Raw genomic sequence first — 21,066 nt, 5'->3', positions numbered from 1 at the left:
TCCCTCCAGCCCAGATCACCTTCAGATCCTTTGCATCACTTATAAAGACGTCAATAACAAGACCCCCAGCTTACCCGGCAAACAAACTGGCCACGTCCAGGAGACACCCAAGACCAAGAGCATGGATACCACCAGAATGGAGACAGAACAACACAAGAAGGGAAAAACAGACAGCAATCCTTCTGCATTCATGCTCCCAGGATCCGCACAGCATCAGGGCTCGGAATAAAACAGAAAGTCGCCATTTTACATATACCACACATTTGTCATACGATCTCAATAATCCTCACCCTGTGACATTATGAGCATTTTTCCTATGTCAAAAGGAAAGTGACCATCTACTACCATGTGAGAGGAGTTGCCTAACGGCTAGGGCGGTCGACCTCGAATCTGGGGAACTGGGTTCGAGTCTCGGCAAAGACGCTGAACATCCTGTTATTCTGGGCAAATCACTTAATCTCCCGGTGCCTAACAAAAAATGAATGTGTCCTCATGTAATGCAACGGGTGCTAAGTAAAGTGCTCTGATACCCCATTCGGGTCAAGTTCGTGCTGTGAGACTCGGAGAATGTCTTTACTTGTGAATCCTGACCTCCCACATATATACCATGTGCTCTTGGGCACACTTCTCTATTGGATCCACAGGGTGAATTGTGATCTCTAAACACCCGAAAACATACTTTGTATCCTCTTAAAGACTTCACTTGTGGTACCTGAACACCAACACACCTACCTTGTGCTCCTCTGCAGGCTCTTCCTCTGGGTCACTTACAGAGTGTCTTCACTTGTAAATCCTGAACACCCACATACACTCCTTGCACAAACTTCTCTTTGGGGCCCACTGGCACATTATGACCAATAAACAATCACAGACATACCAAGAGCTCTTAGTAGCCTCCTCTATTGACTCTCCGGTGACTTTTGATTCCCTGAACATCCACAGACGTACCCTGTTCTCTTCAGCAGTCTCCTCAATTGCGCACACAGGTAGGGTGACTAGATGTCGCCATGCCACAGGCACTCAAACATTCCATTTCTGAACTTTTGATTTAACATATTAGTGCATTCTGGGAGTTGTGGTCTTGGTTCATTTTACTGAATCCTATTGCTTCAACACACCAGATAAAAAATATATATAAAAGCAAAGTCCAAGAATAGAAAAACGGCGTTCCAGTGGCACAGCCATCTGGTCACCCTATACAATGGGTGACTTTTGACCTCTGAACACTCACACACAGTTTGTGCTCTCTGGCTGCCCCTTGGTGTGGCTCACCAAGTGACTTTGTGTTCCCTGAATATTCACAGACGTGCCTTGTCCTCTTTTCCAGCCTCTTCTTTGAGGCTTGAACAGCCTGTGATTTCCTAAAATCCAACTTATATACCTTGTATTCCTTTGTATGAATAATTTCATGTCTTCATTAGTGAGCTCTGAGCACCCACTCACATAACGTGTGCACTTGGACAACTATCTGTATGGGACTCACAAGGCGCCTTTGATCACTGAAGACCCAGAGACATTGAAACTTCTGAAGGCCTCCAGGAGTGTATTCACTAGTGAATCCTGAGCACACACATACCCTGTGCTCCTCTGCAGCCGACGCTATGAGGTACACAGAGTGACTTGTGGCCTCTAAATACTTGCACACATAGCTCGTGCTTTCTGGCTGCCTCCTTGATGGGGCTCACAGAGTGACTTTGTGATCCCTGAATGTCCACAGACATGCCCTGTGATCTTCAATTGACACGCACACCCCCCTCTTATAGTCATATGCAGGTTCCTCAATGGGGATCATAGTGTGAAACTGTGATCCCTGAATGCCTATAGACATACCTTGTACTCCTCTGCAGCCTTCTCTAGAGGACTTGCGGAGTGTGTTTTATGCTCCTTGGATTCCCAGCACACCACACATATCATCCTTTGATCCTCTGCACAGAACAGATTCAGTTTCTCGTGATGTTTCTCACACAGATTCTCCTCCGGGGGCCTCACGGGGGGCAGCTGAAGCTGTTTTGCAATTTCCACCATGTTCCCCAGTTGCCTGTTGGGTCGGAGGCTTTTCCCAGATGTTTCCCTGCACTGTGGACAGGGGAAGTTTCCATCTCTTCCCTCCCAGCTCTGAGTGATGCAGGAGCGGCAGAAGTTGTGTCCACACTCGATGGACACAGGATCCTTAAAATATTCCAAACAGATGGAACAAGTGGCCTCTTCCTGGAGCTTCCCGAGCTGAGCTGCTGCCGCCATGATTCAGGAATGCAGGAAGTAAACTTAAGTTTCATTTCTCTCTCTCTCTGTGAAGTGGGTGTGTCTGTGCGTCTGCCCCTCTCTGGCTGCGCTGGGACTTCCGGGTTCAAGTTACAGTCACAGAGCAGGAGGGAACTGCCACTTGGTTTTGTTCTCACTTTCTGCAGGTCTCAGGAGCTGCACTTAAAAACGATGTTCTGTAAAATCCTTTGTATTTTTTAAATATGTTGATTGTAATCATTGTTTAAGAATTGTACATATTTAAAAATACTTTTTAGGCAATTTCTTTCTGCATTTGCAATTTTACCTTAAGGTTTTAAAGCCTGCAAAGTACCTGCTTTTGCTTCATGTTTTTTAATCTATTCCAGCCATGCATACAAATACTAGTCAGGCCAGTAAATAACCGTCCAGATCAGATCGCAACTCCACCTGTACTTTGTACATGTTCACTTGTTGATGCCTTTAAATCTGAAGTTTTGTGTTTAAGAGAAGACTGTAGCCACTGCCTGTGATTAAAAGTTCTGTGTGTGAGGGAAGATTGCACTGCTGCTGCTTGTGCTGTACCCTTCAGTGCGCGGGGTAGCTTGCACTGCTTGCGCTGCACTTCTTCTGTGTGTGAGGGAAGCTTGCACTGCTGTTGTCTGTGCTGTACCTCTTCTGTGTGTGCAGGAAGCCTCCACTGTTGTTGCTTGTGATGCACTTCTTGTGAGTGTGAGGGAAGCTTGCACTGCTATTTTCTGTGCTGCACCTCTTCTGTGTGTGCAGTAAGCCTCCACTGTTGTTGCTTACTGATGCACCTCTTCTGTGTGTGAAGGAAGCTTGCACTGCTGTTGTCTGTGCTGCACCTCTTCTGTGTGAAGGAAGCTTGCACTGCTGTTGTCTGTGATGCACCTCTTCTGTGTGAGGGAAGCTTGCAGTACTGGTATCTGTGCTGCACCTCTTTTGTGTGAGGTAGACTTGTACTGCTGGCATCTGCGTTTCCTCTTCTTTGGGAGGGAAGCTTGCACTGCTTTTGTCTGTGCTTAACCTCTTCTGTGTGAAGGAAGCTTGCACTACTGGTATCTGTGTTGCACCTCTTCTGTATTGGGGAAGCTTGCACTGTTTTTGCTTGTGATGCACCTCTTTTGTGTGTAATGGAAGCTTGCACTGCTGTTGTCTGTGCTGCACCTCTTCTGTGTGTGAGGGAAGCTTGCACTGCTGTTGTCTGTGATGCACGTCTTCTGTATCAGGGAAGCTTGCACTGCTGGTGTCTGTGCTGCACCTCTTTTGTGTGAGGTAGACTTGTACTGCTGGCGTCTGTGTTCTCTCTTCTGTGGGAGGGAAGCTTGGACTGCTGTTATATTGTCTGTGATGCACCTCAGTTGCCTGTAGTGCACCTGTAAAGAGGAAGCATAAACTCCTACTGCCTGTAATTAACCAGTTCTGTGTATGAGGGAAACTTAAATCGTCGTTGTGTGTGCCTTGTGTACCTTTTATGAATGTAAAGATGTTCTGAGTCGACATTTTCATATTTTGGATCTTTTTTCTCCTATCAAGGCTATCCCTTTCTCAAATTCAAGCCAGGGGCTGATTTTATATGCCTAGTGTTTTAAAATCTGCCTCTTCCCAGCTGTGGCATGTATGACTGTGTCCTGATTGTGACTTTACTATACATAAGGGAAGTCTGCATTGCTGCTATATCCATCATGTGTGCGAAGGAAGCTTGTTCTACCTGTATGATCTTCCACTGTGCTTGTTCCATGTGTGAGCACTGCTGCACCCATTCTGTGTGTGAAGGAAGCTTCTTCTGCCTGTACCTGTTTGATTCTGCAATGTGCCTGCTCAGTGTGTGAGAACCTCTGCTGCTACTGCGCTTAACTTTTATCTGAGGGAGAATCTTGCACTCTGATGGCATGTGCTCTGCTCAGATTGTATATACAAGAAGATTACACTGTGGCTGCTTGCGCTGTACTCTGTGTGAATAAGAAGCTTGCACTGTGGCTGCTTGTGCTGAACTCTGTGTGAATAGGAGGCTTGCACTGTGGGTGCCGGTGCTGTACTCTGTGTATGAGTGAGAAGCTTGACTGTGACTGCTTGTGCTGTACTCTGTGTGAATAAGAAGCTTTCACTGTGGGCGCTGGTGCTGTACTCTGTGTCTGAGTAAGAAGCTAACACAGCGACTGCCTGTGCTGTACTCTGTGTGAATAAGAAGCTTGCACTGTCGGTGCTGGTGCTCTACTCTGTGTATGAGTGAGAAGCTAACACAGCGACTGCCTGTGCTGTACTCTGTGTGAATAAGAAGCTTGCACTGTCGGTGCTGGTGCTGTACTCAGTGTATGAGCGAGAAGCTTGACTGTGGCTGCTTGTACTGTACTCTGTGTGACTAAGAAGCTTGCACTGTGGGTGCTGGGTCTGTATTCTGTATGTGAGTGAGAAGCTTGACTGTGGCTGCTTGTACTGTACTCTGTGTGACTAAGAAGCTTGCACTGTGGGTGCTGGGTCTGTATTCTGTATGTGAGTGAGAAGCTTGACTGTGACTGCTTGTGCTGTACTCTGTGTGAATAAGAAGCTTTCACTGTGTGCGCTGGTGCTGTACTCTGTGTCTGAGTGAGAAGCTAACACAGCGACTGCCTGTGCTGTACTCTGTGTGAATAAGAAGCTTGCACTGTCGGTGCTGGTGCTGTACTCTGTGTATGAGCGAGAAGCTTGACTGTGGCTGATTGTACTGTACTCTGTGTGACTAAGAAGCTTGCACTGTGGGTGCTGGTTCTGTATTCTGTATGTGAGTGAGAAGCTAGCACTGTGGCTGCTTGTGTTGTACTCTGAGTGAATAAGAAGCTTGCACTGTCGGTGCTGGTGCTGTATTCAGTGTGTGAGTGAGAAGCTTGACTGTGGCTGCTTGTGTTGTACTCTGTGTGAATAAGAAGCTTGCACTGTGGCTGCTTGTGCTGTACTCTGTGTGACGAAGAAGCTTGCCATGTGGGTGCTGGTGCTGTATTCTGTATGTGAGTAAGAAGCTTGCACCCTGACTGCCTGTGCTGTACTCTGTGTGACTAAGAAGTTTGCACTGTTGGTGCTGGTGCTGCATTCTGTGTGTGAGTGAGAAGCTTGCACTGTGGTTGCTGGTGCTGTACTCTGTGGATAAGTGAGAAGCTAGCACTGTGGCTGCTTGTGCTGTACTCTGTGTGAATAAGAAGCTTGCACTGTGGGTGCTGGTGCCGTATTCTGTATGTGAGTGAGAAGCTAGCCCCATGACTGCCTGTGCTGTACTCTGTGTGACTAAGAAGCTTGCACTGTCGGTGCTGGTGCTGTACTCTGTGTATGAGTGAGAAGCTTGACTGTGGCTGCTTGTACTGTACTCTGTGTGACTAAGAAGCTTGCACTGTGGGTGCTGGTGCTTCATTCTGTGTGTGAGTTAGAAGCTTGCACCGTGACTGCCTGTGCTGTACTCTGTGTGACTAACAGTGGCGGCTCCTCTATAGGGGCGTTTGGGCGCCGCCCCCCCTGCTTTCTCGCAGTGCGAGAAGGCAGAAACATAAATGGTAATAACTACCATTTCTGTTTCTGCCTTCTCGCACTGCGAGAAAGCAGAAGTGCCTGGTTTGGGGTGGGCGGTTCTGCTCGAGGGCAGGGAGGGAGTGGCTTGCCCACTGTTCTGCATACTGACTGTTTGGCCAGCCCCAGGGCCGACCAAACAGTCAGTAAATACAACAGTGGGCAAGCCACTCCCCCCTGTCCTCGAGCAGGACCGCCCACTCTCCCTTTTCTCTATGTAGGTTGCTGCATGCAGCAGCCTACATAGAGAAAATGGCCCAGGTGGGGCGCGCTCAGATTCGCCTCACCAGTTCTGATTGGCAGAGAGGAGGGAGGCTGCCTTTCCTAATGACGCAGGGAGAGCTGCAGCCGGCCCGGGCCGGAACTGGAAAACGAGTCAGGACCAGACGGCGGGAGTCAGGACCCATCCAGAAGATGGCGCGGGATGGTAAGTTATATTTTATATATTTTTTTCCCATGAAACCCCTCCTGCCTTATCCCCTATCCCCCGCGGCGCGATGACCCAATTTTCACCCCCCCCCCACCTGCCCGTAATGCCGGCCTCGACTGCTCTTAGGGGGGATGTGAGAATTTCGTATAATTATATCAGAATTTTTGCAAAACTGCATGAAATTACTCGTAAGTCTACCAAATGCAAATACATCACATAGAGTTATATTTTAGCATAAAATATGTGCTTGTGTTCATTTTTGACATGAGGATGCATTTTTTGGTTAAAATCTTTTCCAAAAACACAAGTGTTGCAAATAACAGCTGCTCGCGTGCTCTTTAGGCATTTTCAGGTCGGCATTATTGTGTCCTTTTCCTCTAGTCCATTAAAGACAACGAAATGCTTGTAAAACCGCAGCGAGGAGGAGATGGCGTCGGGAGGTTGAATACAGACTGAAATATGGGCCTAAATCTCATTGGTTGTTTTCTGAAGTCATTGCAATATCAATTTAAGCTTCATCATAAGCCACCACGATAACGTTTGACCTAAAGCCTGGTGCAGCCACTGACATGAATGTGTATATTACTGTGGCAATCAAGCGCTTCACAAGATGGCCCTTACTCTGAATGAATGCTGTTGCAGCACTACCTTCTCAAATTCTCTAGAGCATGTGTTCTTGGTGAGGTACGAATGTTCACTTCATTTAATTCCTTTGACTTTTGACTTGTTCAAAAGAGTGCCGCACACCTCCTTATTTACTTTTGTCAGTATGCGGTCTGACAGGCGTTGAAAATTGGCCAACGCACGGTCAGACGTGCCGATATTACAGTCAGCAACACCTGGACACAAGGATTCCAGACGTTAATTATCCCCTGCCATGCCACGCCGCTATATTTTTTTCTTCTACCAGCGTGCGGATTTTATACTTAGCATCCACTGCACCGCCGTTTGTTTATTAGCGCGTGGTCTGACACGCGCCCCACAACACGCGCAGTCACTACCCAGGGGCGTAACAAACGCCCCCGCAGCCCCTGCGGTGCGGGGGGCCCCCAGTCTTCGGTTAGGTGAAGGGGGCCCCCTCAGCTCTTCAGTAAAGAGCTGTGAGTGAAAGGCTTCCTCTAGAAAGCAGGTGCAGTGTGCAGCCTGCTCAGAGCTCCTCCCGCTGACCCAGGGCAGGACTGAAGAGAAACAAAATAACAAGTTACATTGTTTCTCTTCAGTCAGAGCCGGCTGGAAAAAGGATGGGGGCCCTGTACTCTTCAGAAGCACGCTTTCAGGGAGAGAGGTTAGACTTGTAAAGAGCAGGACAGATCACATTCTGCAGCGTTGTCGGTAAGTCTAGCAGTTTTAATTGTGAGTTTTCATTGTGAGCTCCTTCAAAAACATGCTATGTTGTGGGTTGAGAACAAATGCCTAATATGTTTTAAAATGCAGCATTTACATTTCTACAGATAGGTTATCTGGGACTTTAATTAGTCCCAGCTGTAAATATCCTCCTGTCACTGACCCTTTTCTTTGTCTCACACCACTAACAAGTGCAGGATATGTTACCTCCTGCCAGGCCAGGTTCTAGAGGGTGGGGTGGGCCGGGTGGGCCAGGCCCACCCAAACATGAGCCATGGCCCTCCCAGTGAATCTGCCACCGATGTACAACTACATAAAAACTGTGCAGATAACTGGTGATTTACGATCCTGCTGCAGAGTAACCATTTGTCTGTTGGTAGTTTTTAAATGCTGATAAACTGAATTTTATGGGAATAGCTCAGTGGGTTATTACCTCTGTCACAGATATCCTTGTGTTACTTGCAGTTCAGAAGTTACTATCCTAACATAGGACAGTGACCTATGAACTGTCTTTAAAGAGCTGCATACAAACTTCGCTTTTTTGTTTTGTGATATAGTTAGAACTTCTCCATTCCTTCATTATTCTAATGTTGCCAAAAAGAGTTTGTTTGGGCAGTTATACATTTTTATCAGTAAAGCTGACCCCCAACCACTGGAGTACTCTTTAAATCCTGAGTTTGTGCTTCTCCAGTCCAAACCCCCGTAAAATATATTGCCCACCAGTATGGATGACGTGATTTCTACACCTTGTAATCCTCTTTGGCTTATGTGACATTCCCCATAGACTGATTAATTGTCTCTGTATAATGCGTGCTGTTATGTAAAGTACTGTGACACCCTACACTCATATGAGTAGCGCTCTACAACAAATGGAATGGATATGAGAGAGGGGCAACGGAGAGATGAGGGGCACAAGTGGAGGGTGGCAGTGAGGGAATCCGAGGAAGAGGTCATGGGGTGGGGAGCTACGGAGAGATGAGGGGCGCTGGTGGAGGGTGGCAGTGAGGGAGTCAGAGGAGGAGGTCACGGGGTGGGGGGAACTACAGAGAGATGAGGGGCACTAGTGGAGAGTGGCAGTGAGGGAAGCCGAGGAGGAGGTCCTGGAGTGGGGGTGGAGCTGCGGAAAGATGAGGGGCACTAGTGGAGGGTGGCAGTGAGGGAAAACGAGGAAGAGGTAATGGGGTGGGGAGCTACAGTGAGATGAGGAGCACTGGTGGAGGGTGGCAGTGAGGGAGTCAGAGGAGGTGGTCACGGGGTGGGGGGAACAGCAGAGAGATGAGGGGCACTAGTGGAGGGTGGCAGTGAGGGAATCCGAGGAGGAGGTCACAGGGTGGAGGGGAACTACAGAGAGATGAGGGGTACTGGTGGAGGGCGGCAGTGAAGAAATCTGAGGAGGAGGTCATGGGGTGGGGGGGAACTACAGAGAGATGAGGGGCGCTGGTGGAGGGAGCAGTGAGGGAATCTGAGGAGGAGGTCATGGGGTGGGGGGGCTATGTAGAAATGAGGGGCACTAGTGGAGGTTGGCAGTGAGGGAAGCGGAGGAGGAGGTCATGAGGTGGGGGAACTACAGAGACCTGAGGGGCACTAGTGGGGGGTGGCAGTGAGGGAATCCAAAGAGGAGGTCACGGGTGGGGGGATCTACGGAGAGATGAGGGGTGCTGGTGGAGGGTGGCAGTGAAGGAATCTGAGGAGGAGGTTATGGGGGTGGGGGGAATTATGGAGAAATGAGGGGCACTGGTGGAGGGTGGCAGTGAGGGAATCTGAGGAGGAGGTCAGGGGTGGGGGGGAACTACAGAGAGATGAGGGGCGCTGGTTGAGGGAGCAGTGAGGGAATCTGAGGAGCAGGTCATGGGGTGGGGGGGCTACAGAGAAATGGGAGGCACTGGTGAAGGATGGCAGCGAGGGAAGCCGAGGAGGAGGTCATGGGGTGGGGGGAACTATAGAGAGATGAGGGGCACTAGTGGAGGGTGGCAGAGAAGAAATCTGATGAGGGGGTCATGGGGGGGGGACTACAGAGAGATGAGGGGCACTGGTGGAGGGTGGCAGGGAATCCGAGGAGGAGGTCATGGAGTTGGGGGAAATACGAAGCTATGAGGGGCGCTGGTGGAGGGTGGCAGTGAGGGAATCTGAGGAGGAGGTCATGGGGTGTGGGGGAGCTACAGAAAGATGGGGGACACTGGTGGAGGGTGGTAGTTAGGGAGTCTGAGGAGGAGGCCATGAGGGGGAGTGGCTATGGCGAGATGAAGGGTACTGTTGGAGGGTGGTAGTTAAGCTATCTACAGAGAAAGAGGTCAAAAAAGAGGTCAAAAAGACGTTTGCACCAGCAATAAAGCCGGCCCTGTCATGGCCTTTCTGTTTTCATTTATTTAATTAACAGTCAGGTGATTAGGACAACTGTGGAGCATACTTTATCATGCATGCTAATTATTTTTACTGCTATATTCAATGTTTCAAGTTTGAAGGTGATTTTACTATTGTTTTTTACTGGGAATAGTGAAAGTGGAACTGAATGGTGGCTGATATGGGGCTAGGGCCCAAGGTCAGGTGTGAGATAAGGTGTGATGGAGAAGGGTGGTAGAAAAGTGGATAATCAAGCCTGTAAGAGAGTGCGCTGCAGAGTCAGAGGTCAGGTGGAGGTAGTAATGAAGAGGGTTTCTCCCTGAAGGCTCGCACAGAGGAAGCCTGAGTAGAGTCACTTGCTTGATACTCCCACCTTAGAAACTTCCTCTTCCCATCAAAGGGACATTGCATGGAAGAAAAGCACTTTTTGAGAGTGATAACATTTAGAAAGAGACTTTGAAAAGAGTGCGTTTTACTGTGCCTTGTAAGAGTAAGGAGAGATAAAGGAGGGCCCAGAAGCAGGCCTGGCTAGATATATAAGGGATAAATCGGGTTTAGCAGTGGCCCACCCGAATGTACCCTTGGCCCACCCAAATAAAAATTCCCGGAGCCGGGCCTGCCTCCTGCCCCCAATTTTACCATTCCCCGTCCCACCCTTCGTGTTAGTTGGCACTAGCTTGGTTTTATTTTACCTTTGCCAATGCTTGATTACTTGCTTCACAAGCATTGGCTGCCGCTGCATGGCTCCCACGTGCTGGCCTCACACTTCGGAGCTGAGGAGACCCGTCCCCTGTTGCTGTAGACGCCTCGGTGCTGTTGCTCCACCCTGGTGTAGGCTGCCAGCTCCTCACCCTGCTCCTAAACCTCTTACTCATCAGCTCACAGCCTCACATCTACCGGGGCACATGAGCTGAGCTACCGGGAGCCGTTTGTGTTGGTCTTGGTGCTGTTCTGTGGTATTGCTTGCTGTGCTGGAAGGAGAGAGGGCTCCTTCCTGTCCACCTCTAAACAGGTGCCGGGGACTACAGAGAAAGGGGGCCGGGATTGACTACCCTTGTTGCATGTGACAATAAATGACTAGTATTACATTCTCTCTATAATGGTGAGTTCAAATCAGAACATGCCAAATGTGGCCCTCGGGGTAAACGCACTGCTACTGGGCGCCAGAGACACACAAAAATCACTATTCGGCTCCTGGGCAACGGCTAAGCTTTATCCAAACAGTTCTGAAGTGCTGCTCACGTGGCATTAAGAAGTCTTTTCTTGCACTTTTTCGTCGAACAGCACGTCACAGAGACCGGTCTGTGTGCAACCCATTAATAAAACAAATTGCACCTCTGCCAGTGGCATAGTGTTAACTTTTGTTGAAATAGTGCCAAGAAACACGCTTATGCTGTTTGTGAGCGCTATAAAACACATAAATTGTACCTATTTCAGCTGCACGTAAGTTACCAACTGAAGCGTGTTACAATAGCGCTTAATGGAAGGTCCTTGCTCTTCATCTGATGTGTGCATAAATTGAAAAGCATGTCACGCTTTGTTAGTACTGGAGTCGTAGAAGAATATGGAAGGATTTGCTGTCTTCGTCTTTCTTTTCTCATCTTGGTCTCTTTCAATCTTACTTTCATTAATCTTGCACTTAATTTACTAACTTTTCCTACTTATGCCTACTGCTGATTTTTGTTTCTACTCATAGGTTTCATACTTCCTCTTACTGTGCTACGTAACCTCTTAATTTTACCTTTCTCTTACACCTCATATTTGTTCCCACTCTTACGTTTAATTATTCCAACATACTCTTGCTTCCACTTACAATTTATTACGCCTATTTCCTCCTGCTCTTACTCATTTCTCCTCTTACTCCTATTACGTCTTCTAACTGCTATTCTTACTTTTGCTACCGTATTTACCAATGCCCTTATTACCATTAACTTAGTCCTACCTACTCCTACTAGCACTCATACTCCTGCATACTCCTACTTGAACCTACCTTCCGCTACTTTTACATCTACATACTTCAGCTCTTCTGCTTAGCCCTTCTTATGCCTATTCTTACTCATACTTGGGAGAGGAGTTGGCCTAACGGCTAGGGCGGTTGACCTCGAATCTGGGGAACTGGGTTCAAGTCTCAGCAATGATGCTGAACATCCTGTGATTCTGGGCAAATCTCTTAATCTCCCTGTGCCTAACAAATATGAATGCGTCCTCATGTAACGCAACTGGTGCTCATGTAAAGCGCTATGAAACCCGATACGGGTCAAGTTCGAGCTATATAAAACTCCATAAAATAAATAAAAATTAAAAAAATGAACAGGATCTGCTCGGTCGCATTGGAAGGTAAACAAGCATTTGCATTGCAATTGGTCTCGCATTTGTGAGAGTTAGAGCTATTGACATTGTAAAGGACAGTGTATTTTACCTATGTGTTTTCTGCTTGGAGTGGAGTGAATGTGTGTGGTGTCAAGTGGACATATGTGGTTTGGATTGGAATTGTTAGTTGTAGAATTGTGTTGTGTGGATTGGATCTGTGTAGCGAAATAATGTAATTATGTGTATAGTAATTGTGTGGTATTGAGTGTACTGGAATTATGTGGAGTGGGATTGTGTGTCATGGAGTGGGATTGTGTGTCTTGGAGTGAGATTATCTGGAATGGTATTTTGCGTTGTGGAGTGGTATGTAGTGGAGTTTACTTATGTGGTGTGCTGTTAAATATTATAGCATGATGTGGAATTTTGTGGTGTAGATTGGATGTATGTGGTGTGTTATGTAATTCTGTTGTTGGTTTGAATTATGTAGTTTGTTGTTGAATTATGTGGTGTGGAATGGAAATGTGTAGAGTTGAAATGTGTGACGTGGAAGTGTTCGCTGCTGGGTGAAAATTATGTTGAGTGGTATTATGAGGCATGGTGTGAAGTGTAGTTATGTGGAATGTTGCTACGTGACAGACTGGATTTATGTGGAGTGTATTTATGCAATATGGATGAGAGCATAATTATGTGGAGGTTAATTATGTGGTGCTGAGTGGTATTATGTGGAGTAATTATGTGTGATGAATTGTGTGGGGATGAATTGTGGAATTGTGATGTGTGGAATTATGTGGCATGGTGTGGTGTATAATTGTGCGGAGTGGAATTATGTAGCATTTTGCAGAGTTGTATTTTGTGGAGGGTAATTCTGTGTTTTGGAGTTGCGTGTAAATATGTTGTGTGACGTATAATTATATAGGTTGAAGTGGAATTATGTGTACTTGAATTGTGTAGTGTGGAGTGTAATTATGTGGTTTGGAGTGCTATTAAGTTGTGTGGAATGTTATTATGTGATGTGGAATTATGAGGTATGGAGTGAAGTAGAAATATATGTTTTTTCATATTTAGGATTGTAATTATGTGGTATGGAATGTAGGGTTAAATTATTTATAGTTGAAAAGTGTGGCATGGAATTATGAGAGGTTCAAATGTGCTGAGTTTGGTAGAATTAGGTAGCGTGGATTTGAGCAAGCTGTGCACGCTAAGGCTTTTATGTCATGGGGTATAAAGTTGACGATTGTCTATTTTTCTTTGTAAAAATAATTTGGGCTGTTTCTTTACCTTCCGGTACATTTCTGAACAATTTGTTAAGCTAAATTGTAATGTTTCTTTTTGTGCGTATGCAGGAAAGAACGAGTGTATGTGGAATGTTGCTACGTGGCATAGACTAGATTTATGTGGAGTGTATTTATGCAATATGGATGAGAGCATAATTATGTGGAGGGTAATTATGTGGTGCTGAGTGGTATTATGTGGAGTAATTATGTGTGATGAATTGTGTGGGGATGAATTGTGGAATTGTGAGACGTGTGGAATTATGTGGCATGGTGTGGTGTATAATTGTGCGGAGTGGAATTATGTAGCATGTTGCAGAGTTGTATTTTGTGGAGGGTAATTCTGTGTTTTAAAGTTGAGTGTAAATATGTTGTGTGACGTATAATTATATAGGTTGAAGTGGAATTATGTATACTTAAATTGTGTTGTGTGGAGTGTAATTTTGTGGTTTGGAGTGCTATTAAGTTGTGTGGAATGTTATTATGTGATGTGGACTTATGTGGTATGGAGTGAAGTAGAAATATATGTTTTTTCATTTTTAGGATTGTAATTATGTGGTATGGAATGTAGGGTTAAATTATTTATAGTTAAATTGTGTGGCATGGAATTATGAGATGTTCAAATGTGCTGAGTTTGGTAGAATTAGGTAGCGTGGATTTGAGCAAGCTGTGCACGCTAAGGCTTTTATGGGGTATAAAGTTGACGATTGTCTATTTTTCTTTGTAAAAATAATTTGGGCTGTTTCTTTACCTTGCGGTACATTTCTGAACAATTTGTTTAGCTAAATTGTAATGTTGCTTTGTGTGCGCATGCAGGGAAGAACGAGTGTATGCAAAAAATCATCCTATGTCTCAGTACTAACTTCCACACCTCTAAACAACAATCCCAATCCTAGAATGAGTTATCCGTTTGCTTTACAACAGTTAGTAAAACAAGGAAGTGCTTTGCGAGTCTGTAAGTAGCAAAGGTTTTAAAGGGACTTGTTTTTGTGCAAAGTATTGTTTTTCCCAGTTTAAGGAAGGGATAAAAAAATATCTTCAGATAATAATAGGGGTGACAGGATGGTGCAATAGCAGAATATTGATTTGTGTGGATCTGGCGAGGACTGCGGGCAGCAAGTGCTTGATACGCTATTTGCATAAGAAAATACTATATATTTTTTTCGTTATCCTCCATTAGTTATTAGTAAGGAAGGGGGAAGAGAAGCGTTCACCGACAGCATTCGGTTAGTCTTAGGGAGACAAAGAATGCTGTGGTCTGTGGTAGATGGCGCCCAGAAGGCATACGTATATGTATCAGGAGCTGCTAAAGAAAGGAAGTGGAAATGCGCTTTAGACGTTGCTGGTATTGATGGCTACTGTGCGGTTACAGACTTCGCTGGGCTGACAGTTGGTGGGGAAATGCTACGTTGTCATTGTAGGTTTCATTCATGAATCGCTCATTCTCTCTGGTGTTTGTCCTTGGGGTACTTGTTGACTGGTGCTACATATGGGATCTGGTTTGCCTTTGACAGCAGGTATGGTTTAGTGGGGTGCATAGTGTAAATTAATGTTGGCGTGAGGAAACAAAAATCGGACACTTTGTACATTTGATATTATTGTGTGCATCATGCAGAGGTTGAAAAGTAGCAGGAACGGCTTTGATGCCGTATAGGCTAGCAGGAAGAAATGTTTTGAGGTGGTCAGTTGAAGAGATTGTTTAACATTTTTTAAACTTCAATAGTGGCATTGGGGAGGCCAGCAGCTGAAAGGCTCTGTCTTTACTGGTAGGCAGTGGTTAGATGGTGACCGGTCATCTGTCTTTCTGTGGGTGATGGACAGGGGAGCAGTAGGCGGCGGTCACAGGTTTGCAGTGACATCCGAGGGGTGGTTTTAAAGGCGGGCAGAAAAGCATAATTGCGGGTTTCATAGGGGTGAGGGTAGAGTGTAATGGATGCGTTAGTAGCAGGCACGACGGAAGTGACCTGCGTTTGGAGGTGGTTAACTGAGCGGTCTTCACTTTAAGGTGGGTCAACAAGTTGGAGGATGTGTTTGGTGGGCCGGCTGGAGGCAGTGTTATGTAACTTTGCTGGAGGGCGCAGCAGCATTTACTGATGTATGTAAATCGCTCGATGAGAGGGCGGATGTGACCAATAGAGGAACCAGAATCCTTTTTTTATGGCTGGGGTGAGCCCCTGCAGTATGGCGGGTCGCTGGCCTGAGGGCTCTTGACTGGCGAGGAGAATGGGGGGCCCACTCCATGTACTTTGCAGGGGGGCCCCCTCAAGTTTCGTTCCGCCACTGTCACTACCAACCACATGCTGTCTTTCGACTTGAGACTTGACAGTAGCATGCGGCTCTCTCCTGCGCGTTCTGCTCCACATGCTGTTCGCTCCCGCTGCACACTCTACTCCACGCGCTCGAGCTGCCCAACACACAATGCCTCGAGTACGCGATGAGCGCAGCTTCTTAACACATGCTGAACAGCAGGCATGCAGCACAACACAACAATGCCTCGACCACGCGATGAGCTCAGCTTCTTAACACATGCTGAACAGCAGGCATGCAGCACAACACACAATGCCTCGAGCACGCGATGAGCGCAGCTTCTTAACACATCCTGAACAGCAGGCATGCAGCACAACACAACAATGCCTCGAGCACGCGATGAGCTCAGCTTCTTAACACATGCTGAACAGCAGGCATGCAGCACAACACACAATGCCTCGAGCACGCGATGACAAGCGCGCAACACCCATTGGGCTCACCGGGCTTCACCCCCCCCCTCATGTGTGTCAGCCCGGCTGAGACAGCCTCGCGGACTGGCGTCCGTCTAATTGCAGCCGCACCAGAGTACTTCACAGGTCTTTAAAAGACCATTTACTCGTTAATGAGGCTTTTGTTGTGTTTTCACCCCTTTTTACAGCCACTCTGCCTATGGCTGGAAGACTTAGCCCCCTCCCCCCGAAATCGTTTTCAGCCCCCCCCCCGAAATGTGGCTCTAGTTGCCCGCCTGATTCCTACACCTTTTAAGCCTCATGTGCCTACGTAACATTGCATTGACATTGATTTGCACAGTTAAATGATTGATTGCATCTTTAGGCTGTGTTTAAAATGCATGTATATAGCATTTACTACCTCTGACAAGGAACTGTGTGTGAGATGCAGAGCGCTCTGGTGCATTGCATGTGGGTGAGTTGTCCCATATAAGGAACCCATCAAACGTTCTAACACAGCATGCACATTTCATATGTACAGAAGGTAAACAAAGTGAAAACCTGCCTCTGAATCGTATTTCCTGCACGCCCTTGATTTCAGCGGGTCTAATCAAGCTTCTTTGGCCACGCCCCATTTTCATGTCACTGCTGACGGTAAATCCGTACTAGTGAAAGGGCGGCAATAGCTGCCTGTGCTGGTTCTGCCTCCGGTGAACCCCGCGACGGCATGGCTGGCGTTGACTGTCTAGTGAAGCTTGGCGGCAGCGCTCTGACACACAAAGGGCAGCTGGAAACTGTGCGGCCGGACGCCATCCAGAGAGCAGCCGCCACCGTGAAGCGCCTGCAGGCCGAGGGGAAGCGCTGCATCGTGGTGCACGGAGCAGGGTGAGTCAGAGATGGCCTCCGGGGGCCCGGCTGCAGTGGGATTTCATCTTCGCCCGAGTTTATATAGAGAGCTCCGTGAAGCGCCTGCATGCCGAGGGGAACCGCTGCACCCTCGTGCCCGGGGCAGGGTGAGCCGGAGATGGTGATGCAGATCGGAGCTTCCAAATCCCCTCTACTTCCACGGACGGAATGATTTCGCAGTCACGTGCACACTCACACATCATACGCTGGTGGGGCCCATAACACCAACACTCATTCTATCAAACTATCCGTGCCTGTAGAGGGAAAATAACCTTTGTTCTTAACCAATCTGCATTTCTCTCTGAAGGAAGAACCACTTTCTTTAGAATCACCCGAACAGTCCCTCCCTCAGAGAGGTCGCATGGACCAACTAGTTGCAGGTTTGATAATTAAAATATAAACACTCTATAATATCTTCAAAATAAATCATTCACTAAAATAATCACCCGACACATTTATTAAACATTAATTTCTCTTTATCTAAAATTAATTGCAGGTTAAAACTCAGCAAAACGCAGCATTATCTTTGTCATATTTACCTATTCTGGCTATTTGTCGTTTTCTAAGTCAGAACTGGTCCTCAATACATCAGTCATCAGCTCAGGCTCAGTCATAGGCGTCACCGTCCTCTCTGTCAGCGTCGGGACCTCGGGTCATAAGTTCAGGAAGGGATTGTCGCTAACCTCTCTAAGCTAGTCATATTTATCCTGAAATATACAATATTAAAGTTGCATTTCCAAATTCTTGTGTCTCTGATTGGTCGCACTATATCGGATGTCCGGATTCCACTGCAACATTTACATCCTTTCCCATACGCGTTTCACTTGTAGATTCTTGATTGTCACTGTAAATTTTGTTTCAATAATTGTTGCAAGCATAAGGGACACGACCCTCGGAAATGTTTCTTTTCAGGCTGCACAGGTCCGGTTTTGACATCTTTAAATGTTCGTAATCTTTGCAGTTTCTGCATGTTTCAGGGTTGTCCTGGCTCTCTTCCCAGACAGTCACCATGACATCTCTCCTCAGTTCAAATAGAGGACAGGGTCGTTGCCAGTGCAGAATGCATTTTCTCTATAAATCGTCTACTCGAATTTAGGCTGCGGTTGGTGGCCATCTTGTAGCAGGCCACAATTGTCAACTTAAGTAAAAAGAGCATAAAACGTAATTAATACATGGAAATAATTAAAACAGTGTTATTCCCCAACTAATACCCATATGTGTGTGCATTTATCTAGCCATATGCGACACTTAAAGCCATTAGTGCATGTTTATTTAAGCGCAAATCACAATAACATCACATAAGCAACGCATATTTATTCAGTACGCATACAAACTTAGTTTCACTTATTATTTTAGCCATGCAGATGCATTCCCACGTGTATTTTGTCTGTTAATAAGGTTGATTTAGTCAAAACGACATCACTCTATTAGTTATTATAATTAATTATTAATCATTTTAATAAAGACATACGAAAATAGAACAGGGGTTTCGATTTAGACTATTTTCCCTGCTCCAGCAATCCCCCCTTTGGTGATATTATCACCAAATAATACCTAAATTTCAAATTTTCCCACTTTTGCGAAAGTTTAAATGTCTTTTTGCTCAGATGTTATAATCTTGTCTCTTTTTCATCTTCTTTCTTAGCTTCTTTATATATACTTTCTCTTAATTCTTCTAATTCTATTTCTTGTATTTCTCTTTCATTTTTCTTTACTCTTCTTTTTACAATTTCTTGTTTTGTTTTCTTTCTATTTCTTCTATATCTACAACATATACATCCTAATCTTAGTACTAATAATGCAACAATCACACATGTTAGTGGAAATAATATTTTACCAAATATGGTACTACCTAATTTAGCTATGAAATTCTTAATAGCAATCATTTTGTTAGCCATTCTAGTCCAGATAGTTCCAGCTTCCAGTGGTACTAATTCCTCATGCAAATCAGTAATATTTTTGATATAAATCTTTAGATCTTTGCTTTCGTCAGGAATGTAAGTGCAACAATGTTGAACTTTCAGCATTCCACAGACTCCACCCTCTTTTGCCAATAAAATATCAAGGGCAAGTCGATTTTGCATCGCTATAGCACGTAAGGCAACGATTTCAGTGTCTATCACTAGGAAGCCTCCAGCTGTGTTTGTGGATAAACGATCCACAACTGTTGACAATTTCCGAATATTATAAGCATTCAAAGTTATTCCCACTGCTGGTATCAGAGCTCCAAAAATATCACCTACAATTTCTGTCCATGTTTCTCTTCTACCTCTTGTTAGTATATTAGTATCTTCAGTGTTTTCTACTCTATCCATATGAAAGATTTTTGGAAATACCAGGCCAACAGAGCATGTGCCATACCAATGGTCAGGCAACCTGTAATAAGCCTTGTTCCCACAAATATAATACACTCCAGGAAAAACTGGATCTTCTCCTCCTCTAAATCCCCAACCAGTTGCAATAAAGTATGTATCATGGCACTCACTTGTCCCTATAAAATAAGTATCATATTGGGATTTCCTTCTCGTGATACATAGTTTTCCCTTCTGTGATGCATCTATGGCCAAAGTTGGACCGGCTCCATTTTTTAATTCTCTCTCCTTCTCTACATCCCACATTGTTTCTCTCATTTTCTTCCCATCAGCATACTTGTGCATCCCTAATCTCCTTTTCTCAACCATGTCTAGGAATGTCTTCTCTTCTCCCTTCAAACTGCAAGTTAAATTGTTTCTATAAATGTATTCTAATGTTAATTTTTTAGTTTCTATAAAAATTTCACCTAAAATGTTAGCTTCCTTAGCAGGATTCAAATCTTTGTTTATTGGCAATTGCCCTAAAACATTATCTATGTTAGACAAACTATAATTTAATTTCCCTAATTGATAGAATATACTAAGTAACACACTACACGAAATTCCATACGTAGCTGGAAGGTGATAAGTCACTCCTTCTGAAACAGAGGCAGGTAACTGCATGCATACATAGCAGTCCCTTACATCCATTGTCTTTACGTATTCGTACAATAATTTTGAAAACACATTGCTAGAAAAATCATTAATAGACCTATCCTTATGTACATGTATGTTGCTCATACTAGTTGGAACTACTCTCTGGGAGCTTTTCCCTATGCTAGTAGTGTTCTCTGTGTGTCCACCTAATGTGTCTATCGTTGCTTTGAAAGAAATCAGTAGAGCAAGCACGCTCCACAGAAGCATCAACAATCCTGTACAGCAGCAGCACATCTTGCACCACCTTTTCATGAAGGTACATCTACTCTGGTTATTCTCTGTGTTAGCCATCTGGTTAAATTAACTGTGTCTTTTGACTTAGCCTCTTCTACTCCACTACTGTACTTTTAGGGCAGCAAGTACCCAACAGGTTAATACAGTCTGTTAGTCTCTATTTTACTTTTTTTCTACTTTCTTCCAAGGATGACTTCTTTGGAATTACTCAATCGGGTCTCCCATCACTTTTCAATTCTCCATTATCATCGAAATGCAGAAAGTCCTGAACTTCCGCCTCTTCTCCAATATCAGACAAGATGACTCTCAGGATTCCCACAGTTTCTTCTTCCTCAACCACTCTTAGTAAAGTCTCCTCTGGATTTCCTTGACTGTCTGCCTCTTCTCCTTGTTCAGGCAGTGCCACATACGTCCATTCTGGCGACTTGTACTTCTGGTTGGGTTTTCTGATTCTTTTGTCCTCTTCAGATTTCTTTGTTTCTCCTTCTTTGGCTTGGTTCTGACTTGACACTTCGTTCACCTGTTCAGCTTTTGATGGTTCAAACCGTGTCAATCGATATCTTAGTCTCTTTATCTTGTTAGGCCAAAGATCTCCTTTAGCATTTCTCTTAGATTTTCCTTCTTTAAGGTTTTTCTCCTTGATCCAAGTTCTCTTTCTCAGAACTCGACCTTCAGGTGTCTCATTTTCACTTTCATCAGATTCTGTTTCAATTGCCTCTTCTTCACCAACAGTTTCCTTCTCGACAGTAGTT

General features: G+C 45.4%; 1 protein-coding gene across 1 annotated transcript in view; it reads right to left on the bottom strand.

Moving 5' to 3' along the window:
* The window catches only part of LOC146869406 (E3 ubiquitin-protein ligase TRIM39-like), a 156,178-nt gene extending 153,853 nt beyond the window's left edge, over nt 1-2,325 (bottom strand). Inside the window, exon 1 of the mRNA XM_085599752.1 lies at nt 1,831-2,325. Coding sequence (XP_085455878.1) covers nt 1,831-2,241 — 411 coding nt within the window. The 5' untranslated portion in view covers nt 2,242-2,325. The remainder of the gene's footprint in view (nt 1-1,830) is intronic.
* Between the last annotated feature and the right edge of the window lie 18,741 nt (nt 2,326-21,066).

This window comes from Triturus cristatus, chromosome 1_1 (assembly GCF_964204655.1).
Source record: "Triturus cristatus chromosome 1_1, aTriCri1.1, whole genome shotgun sequence".
Classification (NCBI taxonomy): Eukaryota; Metazoa; Chordata; class Amphibia; order Caudata; family Salamandridae; genus Triturus; species Triturus cristatus.
The sequence above is the reverse complement of the archived record's forward strand: the minus strand, read 5'-3'. Positions and strand labels throughout refer to the sequence as shown.